Here is a 17,267-nt window from a genome sequence, read left to right as displayed (position 1 = left end):
CTAGAAATTAGTCACTTGGTTTCTGCATTTCTACAGAGTAGCTACAAACCTAGAAGTCACTGAAAAAGGCTTTTTAGTCATAGTACCTGAAGCCCTTGCACAGACGCTGTGAACCTTACATTAGAATTTACCCAAAATTTCACTGAGTCTATAAAAGTACAATTCCCATCAATTCTGGTTATCTGCTTACTTAGTTTACATAAAAATTTAAACAGTAAACTAAATATCTCATAGAAATAAATATAAACACAACCATTTTGTATTATTTAAAAATCCATGAAAAAGATGTACTCTCACTGCCAATGAAGGAAATACAAATTAAAATGAAATTATTTTTGCATCAAATAAATAAAATAACTTTAATGATAAGGTGCAGCACTAATGAACACATGGAGAAGTGGGTACACATTCACAGACTTGTCAGAATCGAAAATTATATATTTCTGAAAAGCCACTTAGCAAAGGCCTTAAAAATGTGTATATATTTTGATATCATAAGAATTTATCTCAGCCCTGACCGGTTTGGCTCAGTGGATAGAGCATCGGCCTGTAGACTGAAAGGTCCCAGGTTCGGTTCCAGTCAAGGGCATGTACCTTGGTGGCCGGCACATCCCCAGTAGGGGGTGTGCAGGAGGCAGCTGATCGATGTTTCTCTCTCATCGATGTTTCTACCTCTCTATCCCTCTCCCTTCCTCTCTGTAAAAAATCAATAAAATATATTTAAAAAAAAAAAGAATTTATCTCAAAGGAATACTCATAGGTATCTCCAAAAATTTATCTATAATGATGCTCATAATAGAAAAATATTGAAAAATTAAATGTCTAAAAATTAAGGATGGATGGGTTAAATAAACAATTATACATTTAGGGACAAAAATTCTATCTAGTCATTAAAAATAATGTACCAAATAATTTTTGTTTTTACAGGATGAAATTTGTTCCTAATATATTTTCTGAAAATGTTTTCAATTGCCCAATACAGAAAAAGGCCCCAAAAAATTAATACTGCTTAACAGATTATTATATATCAAGCCATAATGATGCATTTATTTTTCTTTGAAGTTCATTTTCACTTTACTATTTTGAAGTCATTTTATTAAATGAAGAACTGAACCTTCTAATTTTATGAAATGATCACTTTTATCCCAGCTGCTGTTAAAATAATTTAACTCTATAATTTTAACCCTCACAGGTTATTATTAATGTTGTTTTATACAGTTAATATTAATTTAGTGTCACCCACATATTTATCACTTTTTTACCAATCCTTCTTGAATTTAGACCATCTATCTGGGATCACTTTCTTCTAAAGGTAAAACTTCTTTTAATAAGAAACCAAACCACTAGAGGTGAAATAGCTCAGTTTTTATTTGTCATAAAATATATTTATCTTTGTCTTGATTCTTTCATATCAGGACATTTTCACCTGACATGAAATCTTAGGTTAATTGTTTTTGACCTATGGTCATATTGTCACTATCATTCCATTCTCTTCAAACGTCCATTACTACTGTTCCTTTGAGGTGATCTGTCATTTCTCTTTGGTTGTTTTTAAGATTTCCTCTTTGCTTTTCATTTTCCTGTAGTGTCACTGTGTCTAGCTATGAATTTGTTTTTATTTATCTTTCTTGGGCCTCATATCATTAGAATTCACTGGACTTTTTGAATCTGCAGATTTTTGTTCTCCATATGTTTTGTAAAATTATCTGCAATTATCTCTTCACATATTGCCTATGTTCCATTCTACTTCTCTTTTCTTTCTAGAAGTTTGGTTAAACATGCATTAAATCTTCTCAGAGTATGATTTATGTCCCTTAGTCTCTCCTATATACCTTCTTGTCTCTTTGTCAGATTACAGATTTTTTTTTTGCTTATATATCTTTACTCTGCCATTAAACTACTCACTAAATTTTACATTTCAATTATAATATATTATTATTACTTTTAAATTTATTTATTGGTTTTAGAGAGAGGAAGGGAAAAGGGGAGAGAGAAAGAGAAATGCTGATGTGAAAGAGAAACATCAATCGGTTACCTCCTATATGCACCCTGAGCAGTGACTAAATCCACAACCTGGACATGTGCCCTGACTGGGAATGGAACTGGTGACCTTTTGGTGCACTGGACGATGCTCAACCAACTGAGCCACACCAGCGAGGACTGAATTATAATATATATATTTTTAAATTATATTGTGAATCTTTTTCAAATGTTAGTTTCCTTTTCCTTTTGAGATCATCAAGTTTGCCTTTTATACTGTTAAATATAGTCAGCATGGTTGTTTTAGTTTACATCTGAAAATTCCAATAACAGAAGTCTGTTTCTATTGTTTGCTGTTTTTGTTCTTACCAATGGAACAAATAATGATTTACTTGTTTGCTTATTTATGTTTGGTTATATAGTGAACACTGCACTTGACAGATTTTGTGAGAATAATGAGTTTTACAGTGAAGATACCTTCCTCCATAAGTGATTTGCATTTGATTTTGCCAGGCACACAGTGTTATGTCTGCACAAAGCAGAATAACCAAGTTCAAGACCTGAAATATCCTAAAGTCCCAAAGGATTGATACTTGTCTGTAATTCTACAGAGCTGGTCTGCTTTTAAGATATGACTGCTGTTAAGATATCACTGTTAAGATATGACTCTTTAGCATCTCATATTTTTGTATAGGCACTTAGTAGGTTCCCACCTTGTATAGTCTTTGATTTCTGTCTTTACTTCCCAAAGCAACCAAAATAAAAGTCGTAATTTTAGAGAACTGGCAAACTGCAGGGAAAAGGTGGCTTCGATTTTGTGCTAAACTCTTTTGAGTTTGCTTTTGTGGTAATTTCCACAAAATTTCCATTTACCTTGCTCCTCATTCCTTCCTCTGGATTCCAATTACTGCTGGTATCTTTTACTTTAGCCTGAATAACTTTCCTGAGAATATTTTGTAGAGAAGATCTGCTAGTAATACATTATTTCCATCTATTTATATAAAAATGTCCTCATTTTGCCGGGTATAGAATTATTAGTTGACAGGTGTTCCCCCTCCCTAGCATTTTGAATATCTCATTTTAGTGTCTTCTGGCTGTCATTATTTTTATAAGTCGGCCTCAATTATATCCTGAAATTCCTATGTGATATTTTGTTTTGCTCTTGCTACTTTGAATATTCTCTTTGCATCTTTAGCTTTTTCTTAATATATATATTTTTATTTCAGAGAAGGAAGAGGGAGAGATAGAAATATCAGTGATGAAAGAGAACGATCAATTGGCTGCCTCCTGCATGCCCCACACTGGGGATCGAGCCCGCAACCCAGGCATGTGCCCTGACCGGGAATTGAACTGTGACCTCCTGGTTCATAGGTTGACGCTCAAACACTGAGCCACACTGGCAAGGCTTTTCACTTTTAGGTTTTATCAGTTTGATTATAATGTGCCTAGGTGAAGTGTTCTTTTTCGTTTATTCTATTTGAGATTCATTACAGTACTTGGATTTGAAAGTTAATATTTTTCAGCAAATTTGCCAATATTTCAGCCATTTTTTTCTATAATTTTTTTCCTGACCTTTGTTTTTCTCTTCACCTTCTGAGACTCCAATTATACATTTATTGAAAAACTTAAGATTGTACCTTGAATCTCTGAGGTTCTATTCATTGTGCTTTAGACTTTTTTCTTTCTGTTCTCTGGGTTGGTTAATTTCTATTAATCTACTTCAGTGATTTTTTTTTTTCTTCTGTCATCTCAAATATGTGGCTTAGCTAATCCAATGATTTTACAGTTACCGTAATTGTCAGCCCTGCAATTATCAACTGGTTCTTTCTTTTAAGTTTCCATTTTGTTGAGATTTGCCCTTAGTTCACTCAAGAGGCTTTTTAAAATTCTTTGCCATATTTATAATAGCTGTTCAATATCTTTGTCTGCTAAATCTAATATTTGTGCTTACTCTGCACTTGTCTATTGAATTCTGTTTTTTTCCTTGAAAATGAATCACTCTGTTTTCTTTGCCTACAATTTCTAGATGGAAGTAAGACATCATATGAAATACATTGTAGCAATTCTGGATTGTCTTCTGTTCTCTTCAGGGTTGATGGTTTATAGATATAGCCCGGATTCAAACTGTGAAATATGTCTTTCCACAGTGTGTAGCCTCTTATGACTCTGCTCGGTTTTATTTTGTTTCGCCGGTTCACTAGAGAGTATTTACTGTACTTGCATAGTTTAGCTGTCAGCAAATTTGGGAAGAAGTTCTGCTCAAACACCTCAAGCCAGTAAGGCTCCCACCTTCTGCCGCTCAAGTTGTGTGTGGATTGAAGAATGCAAACCAAGGTATAGCAAATGTGCAGGTCTCCCCAAGCTTTCAATTCTTACTGAACTCTCTGCATCTATGGCATGCATGTATAGATTAGCAGTCAGCCAGAGTTGTGCGAAGAAGGTAACATCTCAGCCCTTCTATGGCCCTGATGCTCCCAAATTTTTCCTCTTTAATTTCCAGTTTCTCCCTCAACCAAAATTACCACCTGTAAACAATAAAGCTGAGTGCTTCCTGCCCAAGCTGAGGCAGGGAACATGGCAATGCCCCCAAGAGACAAGGGTACAAATCTGCGATTCTAAGAAACAGCTATAGCAGTTTCTCATAACTAAATCATTCCTCAAATCTCTGCTTCATTCTGGTCTTCCAGCGATTGTTCTTAACAATTTTTTGAACTTGTACAGTCTTGTATTTGTTTTCTACAGAATGGAACTATTCTTTATAAAACTGTTTTTGAAAGTGGAGTCCTACTAAATTTACTTTCATCACCTCACACACCCTCAACATATATTGACCCCCTAATATACTTATACTAGTGACCCGTTTTGCAGGAAGATTCCTGCAAGACTTCCTGCGGGCTTCCCTCCCGCCACCGGCACCTCTCCCACCCCCCTACCTCTCCCGCTGCAGTGGGCGGGGCGGGGTGGGCAGGGTGCACCCTGCCTACCCTGCCACCTCCACCGCTGCCACCTCCTTGGCCGCGAGCCCCGCTGCCGCTCTGCCTGCCTCTGTGGCCGCACGCGCCACCCGCGCTTTCCCTCCAGCAGCCTCCATGCTTTCTACTTTCCCTCCCTCTTCCTTCTATGGTGTCTTCAGTCTTCACTCCTCCCTCCCTCAGTGTATGCAAATTAGCTGCCATCTTGGTTGGGTTAATTTGCATAGTCACCCTGATTGGCTGATGGGTGTGGCTTAGGCGTAGAGAAGGTGCGGTCAATTTGCATGTTGCCCTTTTATTAGGTAGGATATTACATCGTAAAGATTTTTGGTTAAGTCAATATTCAGTGTTTACACTATGGTGATCATAATGATACAGTGGCAATGTTTCCTTTCTTGTTCAATCTTCTGTTTTCCTGCAGTGTATAATTGCTTTGTTTTTCATGTGTTTAGTTTTCCAAGCACCTTTAGCTAATTCTTCCCATATGATGAAGTGATTTGTCTCAAGATTATTTGTTTCATGTGGTCAAACAAATAAAAAAGTTTATCAGTTTCACCTTACAACTGAAAACATCTTTACTGCAATCTCCTCTCCTCCTGATGCACCCCAGGCTGTTGTTATTCTCTAAGCCCGCTGCACATCCCTCATCTTGAGACTTCTTTATCTTGCTCTCCTGTATTGGATAATCTATTTTCTAAATCCCATGTCCTCTCTTTTGAGATTGAATCCCTAGTTTTGGTGATAAATATCCTATACTAGATTCCTAAGGAAAATATACCATTGCGATCTATATTTTAAAATCATGTTATTTCCAGAATTGTATTTGTTATCTTCATACTTGATTCATGATTTGTCTGTGTATAGTATTCTGGGTTAAAAATCTTTTTTCTTCTAAATTATGAAGGCATTGCTTCATTGTCTTTTAGCTTTTAACACTGCTGTGAAGTTCTAGTTCCTAATCCTTTGTCCAAATACCTCCTTTTTTCTCTCTCTGGAAATTTCATCCTTGGTGTTCAGAAATTACTCATTGATGTGGCTTGGAGTAGCTTCCCTGCTATTCCTCCATTAATTATACTTGACACTTAGTGGGCCCTTTCTATTGACAAACTTAAGTCCTTGCTCTGGAAAATAGCCTTGTGATATATTTTTTTGGTATTTTTTGTTCTTTGATAATTCTCTACACCCTACTGTCTCTGTTCTCTTTTTCTAGAATTCCCATTATCTAGATGTTAGATGTCCTAAAAGGCTCAGTGCATTCATTCATCAACAAATATTACTAGATACCCATCATGTGCCAGATGTTCTACTAGTAAGTGCTGGGATTATATGATAAACTAGAGGCCCAGTGCATGAAGATTCATGCACTCGGGGGTGTCCCTCAGCCCAACCACCCTCTCACAATCCGGGACCCCTCAGGTAGGGTCCCTAGGCCTGGCCTGAGATCAGGGCCTATCGGGACTTTCCTTCCCAGGTCTGCAGGAAGCTGGCCCCATCCCCGCCGCTGCCACTGCAGCACTGCCTCCCCTCCCCTGCCACCAGTGGCCTCCCTCTGCAGGCAACAGGCTGGGGTGCAATGGATTGGCTGGCCTGGGCCTCCCTCTTTCTTTGCTGGGGGTGGGGCCAGCCATGCAAGGGGCTGTCTGCCTACCTGATTGCCCCTAAGTGCTAGCCTACCTGCCTGATCACCCCTAACCACTGGTCTGCCTACCTGATCTCCCCTAACCACTTGCCTGCCTATCTGATCACCCCTAACCACTGTTCTGCCTACCTGATCACCCCTAACCCCTCTGCCTGCCTGACTTCCCCTAACCGCTTGCTTGGGGGCGGGGCCAGCACTGACTTCCAGTTGGTCAGCCTCTGGTTGTCGCAGGAGCCGACCGCCAGTTGCCTGCCATCCCTCGCAGGCTCTCCGCTTTTGCCCAAGGCCGGGAAAGCCTCAGGAGGCTTTCCCGGCCTTGGGCTCAGCCGCACCCCAGCGTCGCCAATCAGCCACCCCGGCCACCCCAAGTCCCGCCCCCTGCACCTCCGCTGGCCCAATCGTGGGCGTAGCGGAGTGATGTAATTTACATATTACCCTTTTATTATGTAGGATGAGATAAACAATATCCCTATCCCCCAGAAACTTACGTGATGATTTTTTAAAAATACTTCCTCTCCCAATTTTCAGTCTGTCAATTGTTTCTGATTTCTAAGTTAGCGCCTTAATTTTATCGTCCAGTCCTATGACTAGTTTTTAAAGTCATTACACCTTTAATTCTATATTCTCTGAATTATGGAGGAAGTATTATTTCATTCTCCAAGGACATTTATTATGCTTTAGAAAAGATTTTCTTCTATTGTATACATAATTTGTTTCTTCTAAGTGCCTTTGCTATGCTAACTTACTTATTTGCTTTGGTCTCTTTCATGTTGGAAGTTCCCTCAAATATTGGTTGATTGTCAGCAATCCATTCATATTTAAGTGTAAGGTAATAAAATGCTAACGGAAAGCTTTTGGCTGTAGGTATAAGGCTTGTTGATTGTAGGATAGTTGAATATAAGTTCACTTTTATTGAACGATCCCTAAGAATCAGTGTCTCCAAATCTTTTCTCTGATTGGTACACTTCCCATTACTTCAAGAAAGGGTTCTCCCATCTCCTAGCTTGAAAGTATAAGCAAGTTGCAAGGGGAGGAGGAGAAATAGGAGCTCCCTATATAAACTTTGATTTAATCATCTTGCTTCCAGCCCTTTGTCTCAGACTGCCTTCCCTGTTCCTGCTGCCCGCAAATTGTAACCAGTTCTGGGGTGCTACCATTGGCTCACTTCTCACCCAATAACCTTCTGCAGACACTTAAGCTGTGGCTCTCCCCACATTGCCAAGTTTGTTCCCAAGGGTGTCTCTCAGCTTTATAGCTTCGAAAAAAGTTTGCCTACACCTCTCGTTTACGTCATTGCTGTGTCCTCTCTATTTCTCTTTGTCGCTGCGGATGCGTATCTTTTTAATTACTCCACATACATTTTGACTAGACTTCAGGGAGGAGTGAAAAGCATTTAAAAAAATTAATTCACTTTACCTAACTTAAATTTTCTAAGTTGTTGCTTAAGGGGCTTGCTTTCATTCTCCAAAAATAACAGTGAAGAGGAGGACTGCATTCTTCCTTTTCTGTTCACTCCAAGGAAGTAACTACTTAGAAGATTCTGATTATATTAAAAACAATTATTCATCTCCCACAAAGCTAACACAGCATGTTGTAGCTGTAGACATTTTTAAACTATATCTTTAAATAGTATGCATTTTAATTACTGGGATTTTCATTATTACATTTCAAAGCAGTATAACATAGACTTTATATAAAATATAATTAACATTATTGGGAAGAACAAGGAGCAAAGTACAAAACTCAAAATGTATTTTCTTCCATTTCAACAGGTTCTCTCCCACCCCTAGCCCCAAAATACATCCCTGAGGCAGAGGCCAGCCAAGACAAGCAACTTTTCCATCATCTTTGGCAACCAACTCTTCTGACTGAGGAATTATGTTAAGAAAAAAATCTCCAATCTTCTTTAAGACAGACCCAACTACAAAGTTTATATAATTGCTTTATATCTACAAAAAGGATATGAAATATTACAAATGACCCTACTTCTTCATGCTTAAAATTCAATTACCATCCTACATAATAAAATGGTAATATGTAAATTACCATCACTCCGATACGCCCACGATTGGGCCAGCAGGAGGCGCAGGGGGCGGGACTCAGGGTGGCCGGGGTAGCTGATTGGGCCAGCGTCTGTGCCATGGCTGCCGGAGGCTTTCAGAAGGCCTGGTGCACCGGCGGACAGCCAGCCCACTGGTGCACCAGGTGCATGATTAAATCATGCACTGGGCCTCTAGTGTAGTTATAAAGGTCAAAATACAAAAAGTTCTTAGCCTATTGGATGTTAGTTGATTTCTATTTTTAAAAGTATAAATTCTATAACATATATTAGTCATCTCCTTCTATTGGCTTTTTAACAAAAAGGCAATCATTTTGGCTTTTTCTTACCTGATGACATGGTCTCTCCCAACATTACCTTGCAACGCTTACAAATTACTTTGGTATTTGCCTTTGGTTTCTGTAGAACAGAAAAATGTCATTTAAATGTCATTCTTCTTTTCTTAAAAGGAACATATAATTTTAACATAGTCTCTAGGGTCTACATTGAACTTTACATTTTATTTTGCCCTCTCCTAAATACTGGGAATACATTTAGCTTGTTACATAATTCACATACACAGACATAATTTTTTTCAAGTCTAAAGACAGAATAATGAACAGAATGATTTTTCCAAACCTAGCCACTTCTTGATAATCTAAATGTTGCCAGACAATTTGAATAAGGAGCGCTTTACATTGCTAAAAGCACCTGCAAATATCCCATCATTTAGAATTGGCACATGGTGGGCAACAAAGGCAGAGAGGGTAGGTGACTTGCCCCAACTCGTGTCTAGAAAACAGAAGAACCAGAACTTGAACTCATTATTTTTCTCCTACTCCAGGTAGCTTATGGTAAAGTAATCTATAATTCATAAACACCCATCAGAAACTAAAAATATCTAATCCATTCATACAATTTTATTTTTCCAGTTAACATACACATTAGAACAGAAAAGATGGCTAGTGTTCTGGGACAAATTCCTGAAACATTCTTAAACTTCAAAAATCCATACTCATCATTTGGGATACAGATTAAAATAGCTAGCATTCACGTAATCATTAAGCAAACAAAAATGCTCTTTATGACACAGAGAACAGATGGTAGCTACCAGAGGTGAGGTTGGGTGGGGTGGGGGATAGGCAAAAATGGGTGAAGGGGGGCAAAATAAACATAAATAGGTAAAAATAAATATATATGTATTTTAAATAAATAAAATAAAGAAGTCCTGGGATGTATTGTACAGCATGGCAACTATAATTAATAAAACTATATTTCATATTTGAAAGTTGCTAAGAGAGTGAATCTTAAAAGTATTCATCAAAAAAAAAAAAGAAATGGAACTCTATGGTGATGGATGTTAACTAGACTTATTGTGATGATCATTTTGCAATATGTACAAATAGCAAATCCTTATATAGTATACCTGAAAGTAATATGTTATATGTCAATTATACCTCAATTTAAAAAAATCTTCCTAATTTGTGGTTTTTTGTAGAAGTTATGTTATAAGCAATAGCAAAGTGGTTAAAAGCTCAGAGTCTGGGGCCAGACTTCCTAAGTTCAAATCCCAACTCTGTTATTTACTAGACTTGTGACCTTGGGCAAGTTAACTATCCTGTATTGGTTTCCTTATCTGTGAAATAGACTTAATAGTAGTCTTTAATTCACAGTTATTTATTAGGATTTAGAAAAGAGTGCTATAAAGCATTGTCCTGGGTACATGGTAACTACTAAGGTGGATGTTACATAAATATACTATTGGCACAAATCATCCCAGAAATGGGCGAAAACCCATACCCTCCCACAAAGGGACTGATTTTTCACCCTTTACTAGGCAGCCTTTGTATATTAAGAATCTTAAAAAAACACAACAACAACAACAAAAGAAAGCCCTTTTCACATCCATAGTAATACCTGTGTTAAAGCCACACAGTATTGGTCTCACCCAGATATACTGCTAAATGGCAGAAGTCACATAAAAGTGTGCAGGGAGAAGACGGTTCTCCAACTCTGGCCACCTGAGGTCATCCCTCTTGGAAATCCCAGAAAAGAATGCTAGTCTAAGTGAGAAAATAGTGACTCTCTGATGTGGGATAACATATGTAGTAATCTAAGGAATAGGTCTTAATGGATTAGTACAAGGAAGTAGAATTATATTTACCATGACATAAATGTTTCCTGAAAAAATGTACACAAAGCACATTTAAAATGAGTTCCATGGATGTGCTACTAGTAACTGATAGTGTTGACATTTGAATCTTGGTCCCCTAGATGCTAAAGCTTATGCTTGTAATCACTATGCCAAGTATTTTCCAAATCAATTCATGGAATCAATTCAATCGGTTACAGCCTGAATTAAAATATCACAGTGCTTCAAACATAATGGAAGTACTGCTTCAAGACCCTTTTACTTGAGGGGTATGTGTGTGTAATCAAATCTTAATGTAAAAAATGTAATTCTGGATTTAGTGAGAGATCAAAAAAAGTCCAAAGCCACAGACATAGAAACCAAGGCAGGTGCCTCTTTGTTCAGGTGCAGGCAAGGTTACAGGAAGACAGCTCAGAAGCCAGTATGTTCAATTGCAAAGTTTGACATTTTGGCAGTTTCATGCTTTCTTACAGTAAAATCTATCTGTGTGGCTTCAAAGTGGTATTAAAGATACTTTATAAAGGGTCCTACTTTGTACAAGTTAAGTCAGACCATCCCAACTAAGCCTTGCCTAAAACTAAGGACTTTACTAAAAATTAATATAGGGTGTTGGAGTAGCAATGCTTGAGAAGGGATTTTTCCATTGGAAATGGAAATTTTTTCATCAGGTACTCTGTTATGTATTTTATTTATTTATAGCACATTTCACTTTGTCTTTCAATCAAGTAGGAAAAGTGGGTTTTGTTGGTATGTTTTTACAATAAGATTCTATCTTTTTGAGACAGTAATCAGGATTTTAAAATATGATCAATAAAAAGCAAATGACCTCAAACAACCAAATGTGTGGATTTTGACTCAAATAAACTGACAGTGAAATATACTTTTAATACAATTGGGAAAATTTGTATACAGCCTATATTGTATCATAAGTAATCACTGTTAAATTTGTCAGATGTGAAAATGACACTGTGGTTATGTAAAAGAGAAAAACCCATATAGGGATCAAATGACATAATGTCTCGGATTTGCTTTAAAGTACACACACAAAACAATAATAAAAGGGACAGGTAAATAATACTTTGTGAATCAAGTCAATTGGTATACTGAAGTTTAGAATTCTGTTTACATTTGTGAATGTTTACAAAGTCCAACACTTATTCTAAGAAAATAAAAAAGGACATCTTCATGGATTTAACAAAAATTACCCAAATCAATAAATAATTGATAAGTACCCCAGGAAAGGAAAAAAGGTAAAGCTGGTTGTCATACTTGCCATTTTATATAATAAAGCCCTTATATGCAAATCGACCAAACAGCGGAACAACTGGTTGCTATGATGCGCACTGACCACCAGGGGGCAGACACTCAATGCAGGAGCTGCCCCTTGGTGGTCAGTGTGCTCCTACAGGGGGAGCGCCACTCAGCCAGAAGCCAGGCTCACAGCTGGCAAGTGCAGCGGCAGTGGCAGGAGCCTCTCCCGCCTCTGCTGCAGGCGGGCGGTAAGGAGCGAGGGGTCCGGGACTGCAAGAGGGATGAGCAGTTGGACATCCCCCGAGGGGTCCTGGACTGCGAGAGGGCACAAGCTGGGCTGAGGGACACCCACAGTGTACAAAATTTTGTGCACTGGGCTTCTAGTCTATAATATAACTGAAGTTCAATTTCATTTGTTCTTTAAAAAAATAGGGTGAAGTCATATATGTGGCCATACTTTGGAGAATAATTTTATGAATCTTACAAAATGGTTGGGGTGCCATCCTTAGCACTCTATTAAAAGATGCAAAGTTTCTATGCTGGTAGACATGAAAATACAGGAAAAGAGATAACACTCAACTGCAAAAACAGGAAAATCTCAGCAGGTATCTTTTGAAAACAAAAGGTATATATCACTGCCACGTTAACACAGGCACAAACAACAGACTGTACACTCTATGGGGATACTGAAGGAAAGAAATGTGATGGACCTTATGTGTGTGTTGATGCTGTTTTTAAAATCAGATCTTTTTAATTAAAATATTATAATACTTTTAATTTTATTTAAAGTGAAACTCTGCTTTGTAATACATTGTTCTTAACCTATGCTTAAAGGAAAGACTAAAGCAAGTTGAGCAAGGAAACAGCCTAATAGTGTGGGAACTCTACAGAGCAAACATCAAAGACACTGTTGTGACTAATTAAATCAATATATCTGAGAGATGGCACCGCTGCTCAGAGGTGGATCAGCCTCCTGTCCGCGTTTTTATTTTCCTTTGTGTTGTTTCCATTTCTAAGGACTCTTGATGTTGTCTCGCCAAAATAAAAAAAAAGGTTCCCAAGAGATACCATTAGGATGCTGTGTCAACATGTGACATTTCAATCCTGCTGGATGGCTAGCCTGGGTGATATGAGAAATAGGTTTTCAACAGCGCAGAGCAGCCTTGTTCCCACAGGCGCCTTGAGAGCACTGTGTAAGCAGTCCCTCTAAATTTATGTTACTATTTTGGTCACGGGCATACTCTTTGGACTGCTGCAATATGCAATTAAAGTGAAACTTCCATCCAGGCTACCTTGAAAACAATCTTGCCAACAGTAGCTTGTTATGATAGTAATTTCCTAGTCTCCTTAATACTAAAAATCATAAGGTTTGAATATGGAGGGTCTTCCTTTAACAAATAGTATAGTTGTTCGCAATTAAGAGAAATTGTTGTAAGTGGCATCCTATAACTGACAAAGACATAAATGCGAAGAATATATGTCAATAGTGTAGAATTTATCTAAAAAAGTGTAATTCATGATTTCTCTTAATCTTCACTCCTCTTCCACTCATGCCCTCCAAACATTTTTTTTAAAATTTATAGCTTAATCATAAAAATGAAAGTTAAAACACATAAACAGTATATTAGTATATAAATTTAGTATAAAATTTTAATAAAACCATATTAAATATAATTATAACAGATTTATATTAACTTCTTTCCATTTATCTTTTAAAATTATAGAAGTATAACATACTGTAATTTAAAATGAACCATATTTAGGTAAAGGGATTTGTGTTTACGGTGAGAGATGAGACATGTAAATAATTATAACAACTTAACCTTGTTATTTGAGGAACTTCCTTAATCCCCCTCAAAATAGAAAATAGTTCTATAAACTAACTTGCAACCCAAGAGCTGCCCAACTGCTGCAAATTTCCTGAAGTGGCCCAGTTCTCATTACAAAAATTAAATGAGCTCTAAATGAAACTTAACATACATTGCTTTTGTCCTTACCAATAAGCAGATGTTAAAATAAAAATTCTCTGGCAATGATGTTCTTCACTTTTTCAATCACATCTGTATTGACTTGCCATCAGGAGAATGATTTCTCACAGGACCAAGTCAATGCCATTGATTTTCTTTTAAAATAAGGTAAACCACTTGTTCTCTGCAGAGAGGAAATTGCCTTCTCCCTAAAGCAACGTGGAGAGCAAGAGCCACCTGACTTCATGCTGTCAACCACCAGTAGAGCCTGCAGCACAAGCTTCATTTCCACGCTTGGGCTCTGGCATCTGCTTTTATGACGTGAGCAGAAATCTAGACTATGAACCTAACTGTAGTAGCTATCCTGGAGCAAGAGAACAATTTTAATTTAAATCAGACTGATGAGGATAAAATGTACATGGATTATGGAATATCGTCCTCAAAACAGGAAAGTAAGTAGGGCACTTGGGTGTGTAAAATGGTACATTCTCAATTCTAGACATGAAGAAATTCTCTCCCCTTCGTCCTTCAGCCCCTGTGGGCTGTTTTGGTCTTTAGAACAGTCTGTGTGACATACCCTGAATTAAGAAAAGATGGGAGAACCAGTTTCTAAGCCAATTTCTAAATTAGCATCAAGTATTCGGAAAAGGTATTTTACCGATTTAAAATGGTTCTCAGAAGAAAGACAGTGTGTCTCCTCTGGAGCTACTTGAGGACTTGGCTGCCACGTATCACTTCTTAAATTCACCAAGAAGAAAGAGTCTCCAATAAAACAGTCGTTCTCTCGCGGATGAAGTGGCTTATTAGCAAAGGGGTCCGGATGGCAGCACCATTCTCCAACTAGAGCTCCCCAGTTCTCCGTCGGCAATGGGAGCACCCTGAGGAGCTTCCTAGTGGAAAGAGGAAAAACTATTTTTTACAGAACAAAATAGAAATGTGACAGTTTCTTAATTAAGTCAGCATGAAAGATGAAAAGAACCCTCATTAATCACACTGTCTGCAGTGTTTATTTCTCCCTCTACATTACAAAAGTATATACAACTCACTACAGACAATTTTGAAAAGACAGAGAGCTTTAAAGTAAACAAAAATCTTCCTTTCCTTACCACCCAAGGACAAGTAACTGCTTTGTACAAGATGGCATAGTTCTTTGCCATCCTTTCAAGAGACAAAGCTGTGCACATGCATATAAGTCTGAGACAATAGAATATGTACAAACTGCATGTTGCTTTCATTGTTTTATTTAGTTATAATCATTATTCTTAATGACTGCATTCTATTCCATAGGAATGCCAAAACTTTTAGATAATTCCCTCATTGACAGATATTTAGGTTTTGAGCTTCTCATTATTAACAATTTTGTGGTGAACATTCTTATGGGAAAATAATCTTGTGTGAGATTAAAAGCACAAATGGGAAATAATCATTGGTCACAATTCATTTAATTTCGAGAGAGAAAGAACGAGATAAACATCGATATGAGAGAGAAACACGATTGGTTGCCTCCTGCACGCACCCTGACCAGGGATCAAACCCATAATCTGGGTATGTGCCCTGACCATAAATTGCACCTGCAGCCTTTTGGTGTACAATATGACACTTCTACCAACTGAGCCACCCGGCCACAGCTGGTATGCATATTTTTAAACCCAATACCTACACTGAGTGGCCAGATTATTATGATCTCTGAATGCATAATAATCTGGCCACTCAGTGTATATCCTATATAATAAAAGGCTAATATGCAAATTGTCCCCTTGACCAGGAGTTCGACCAGCAGGCAGGCCGGCCAACTACCCATGTCCCCTCCCTCTGGCGAGGCTGGCCGGACCCCACCCATGCACGAATTCATGCACCAGGCCTCTAATACACACACACACACATACATACACACACACACACACACACACACACACACTGAGTGGCCAGTTATTATGCATTCAGAGATCATAATAATCTGGCCACTCAGTGTATATTGGCCAACTGCTTTTCAGAAAGGCTATACCAATCTATAATTGTTCCATTTACCTTCTTCAAAGTTGAATACTATAATTTTTTCATGTAATGGGTGAAAATGTTTCCAATACTGCTTTTTAAAATTTTTAAATTTATTTTTACAAAGAGAGGAAAGGAAGGAGGAAGGGAGAGAGGGAGAGAGAGAAGGAGAGAGAGAGAAAGAGCAAGAGTGAGAGCGTAAGAGCAGTATTGATGTGAGAAACATTGCACATCATGCACATGCCCTGACTTGGGATCAAACCCTCAGCCTAGGTATGTGCCCTGATTGGGAATTAACTGCCACCTTTTGGTGTACAGGATGACACTCCAACCAACTGAGCTACACTGGCCATGGCTCCGATACTGCTTTAATCGGCAATTCTTTAATTACTGGTGTGATTGAACTAGATTTTATATTTATTGATCACTGTTTCTTCTGTGAATTGTGATCAATGATTATTTTCCAATGAGGTATTAGTATATTCCTATTAATTTGTAAAAGTATATTCTATGTTAAGAATATTAGTCCTTTGTCTAACACAGTGACAAATATTTTTGTGTTATTGCCTTTTAATTTAGTTCACATGTCTTAAATTTCAAATCACTTAAGCCTTTTTTTTAATGATTTTGCCCACTATTTTTAATAAATGTTTTGGAGTAATTTTAGATTTACAGAAAAGGTACAAAACCAGTACAGACAGTTCTCATATACATTTCAGCCAGCTCCCCCTAATGCTAACATCTTACATAACCATGGGAGATTTGTCAAAAGTGCAGACTTTATCTGGATTTCCCTAGTTTTTCCACTAACGAACTCTTTTTCTGTCCCAGGATCCAATTCATGATAACACACTGCATTTATTTAGTCATCATGGTGCCCTCGTCTCCTCTGATCTGTGACAATTTCTCAGTCTCTCTTATTTTTCAGGACCTTGAGATTTTTAAAAAGTACCAATCAGGTATTTTGTAGACTCTCCCTCAATTGAGTTTGTCCGATATTTTCTCAAGATTAGACTGGTGTTATGGGTTCTGGGGAAGCATACCAGAGGTAAAGTGCACTTCTCATCACATCATATCAGAGGGTACACCTTATCAACATGACTTATCCCTGGTGACGCTAATCTTGATTGCTTGGTTAAGATGGTATCTGCTAGGTTTCTCCACAAATAAAGCCACTATTTCTCCCTTTGCATATTCTTCCTATATCACTTGGAAGTGAGTCATAAAGTCCAGGCCACACTCAAGGGGAGAGAAATTAAGCACCACTCTGCCA

At 37.8% G+C, this 17,267-nt stretch overlaps 1 protein-coding gene across 3 annotated transcripts in view; it reads right to left on the bottom strand.

Moving 5' to 3' along the window:
* The window catches only part of UBE3D (ubiquitin protein ligase E3D), a 147,197-nt gene that overhangs the window by 102,870 nt on the left and 27,060 nt on the right, over window positions 1–17,267 (bottom strand). For all 3 annotated transcript variants that reach the window (XM_079781509.1, XM_079781511.1, XM_079781510.1), the window contains exons 4-5: window positions 14,658–14,889; window positions 8,980–9,049 (exon numbers count right to left, since the gene is read on the bottom strand). In XM_079781509.1, coding sequence (XP_079637635.1) covers window positions 8,980–9,049; window positions 14,658–14,889 — 302 coding nt within the window. The remainder of the gene's footprint in view (window positions 1–8,979; window positions 9,050–14,657; window positions 14,890–17,267) is intronic.

The sequence above is a fragment of the Cnephaeus nilssonii genome (genome assembly GCF_951640355.1).
Source record: "Cnephaeus nilssonii genome assembly, chromosome: 9".
Lineage (NCBI taxonomy): Eukaryota > Metazoa > Chordata > Mammalia > Chiroptera > Vespertilionidae > Cnephaeus > Cnephaeus nilssonii.
Note: the sequence above shows the minus strand (reverse complement) of the source record. Positions and strands in the feature narration are given on the sequence as shown.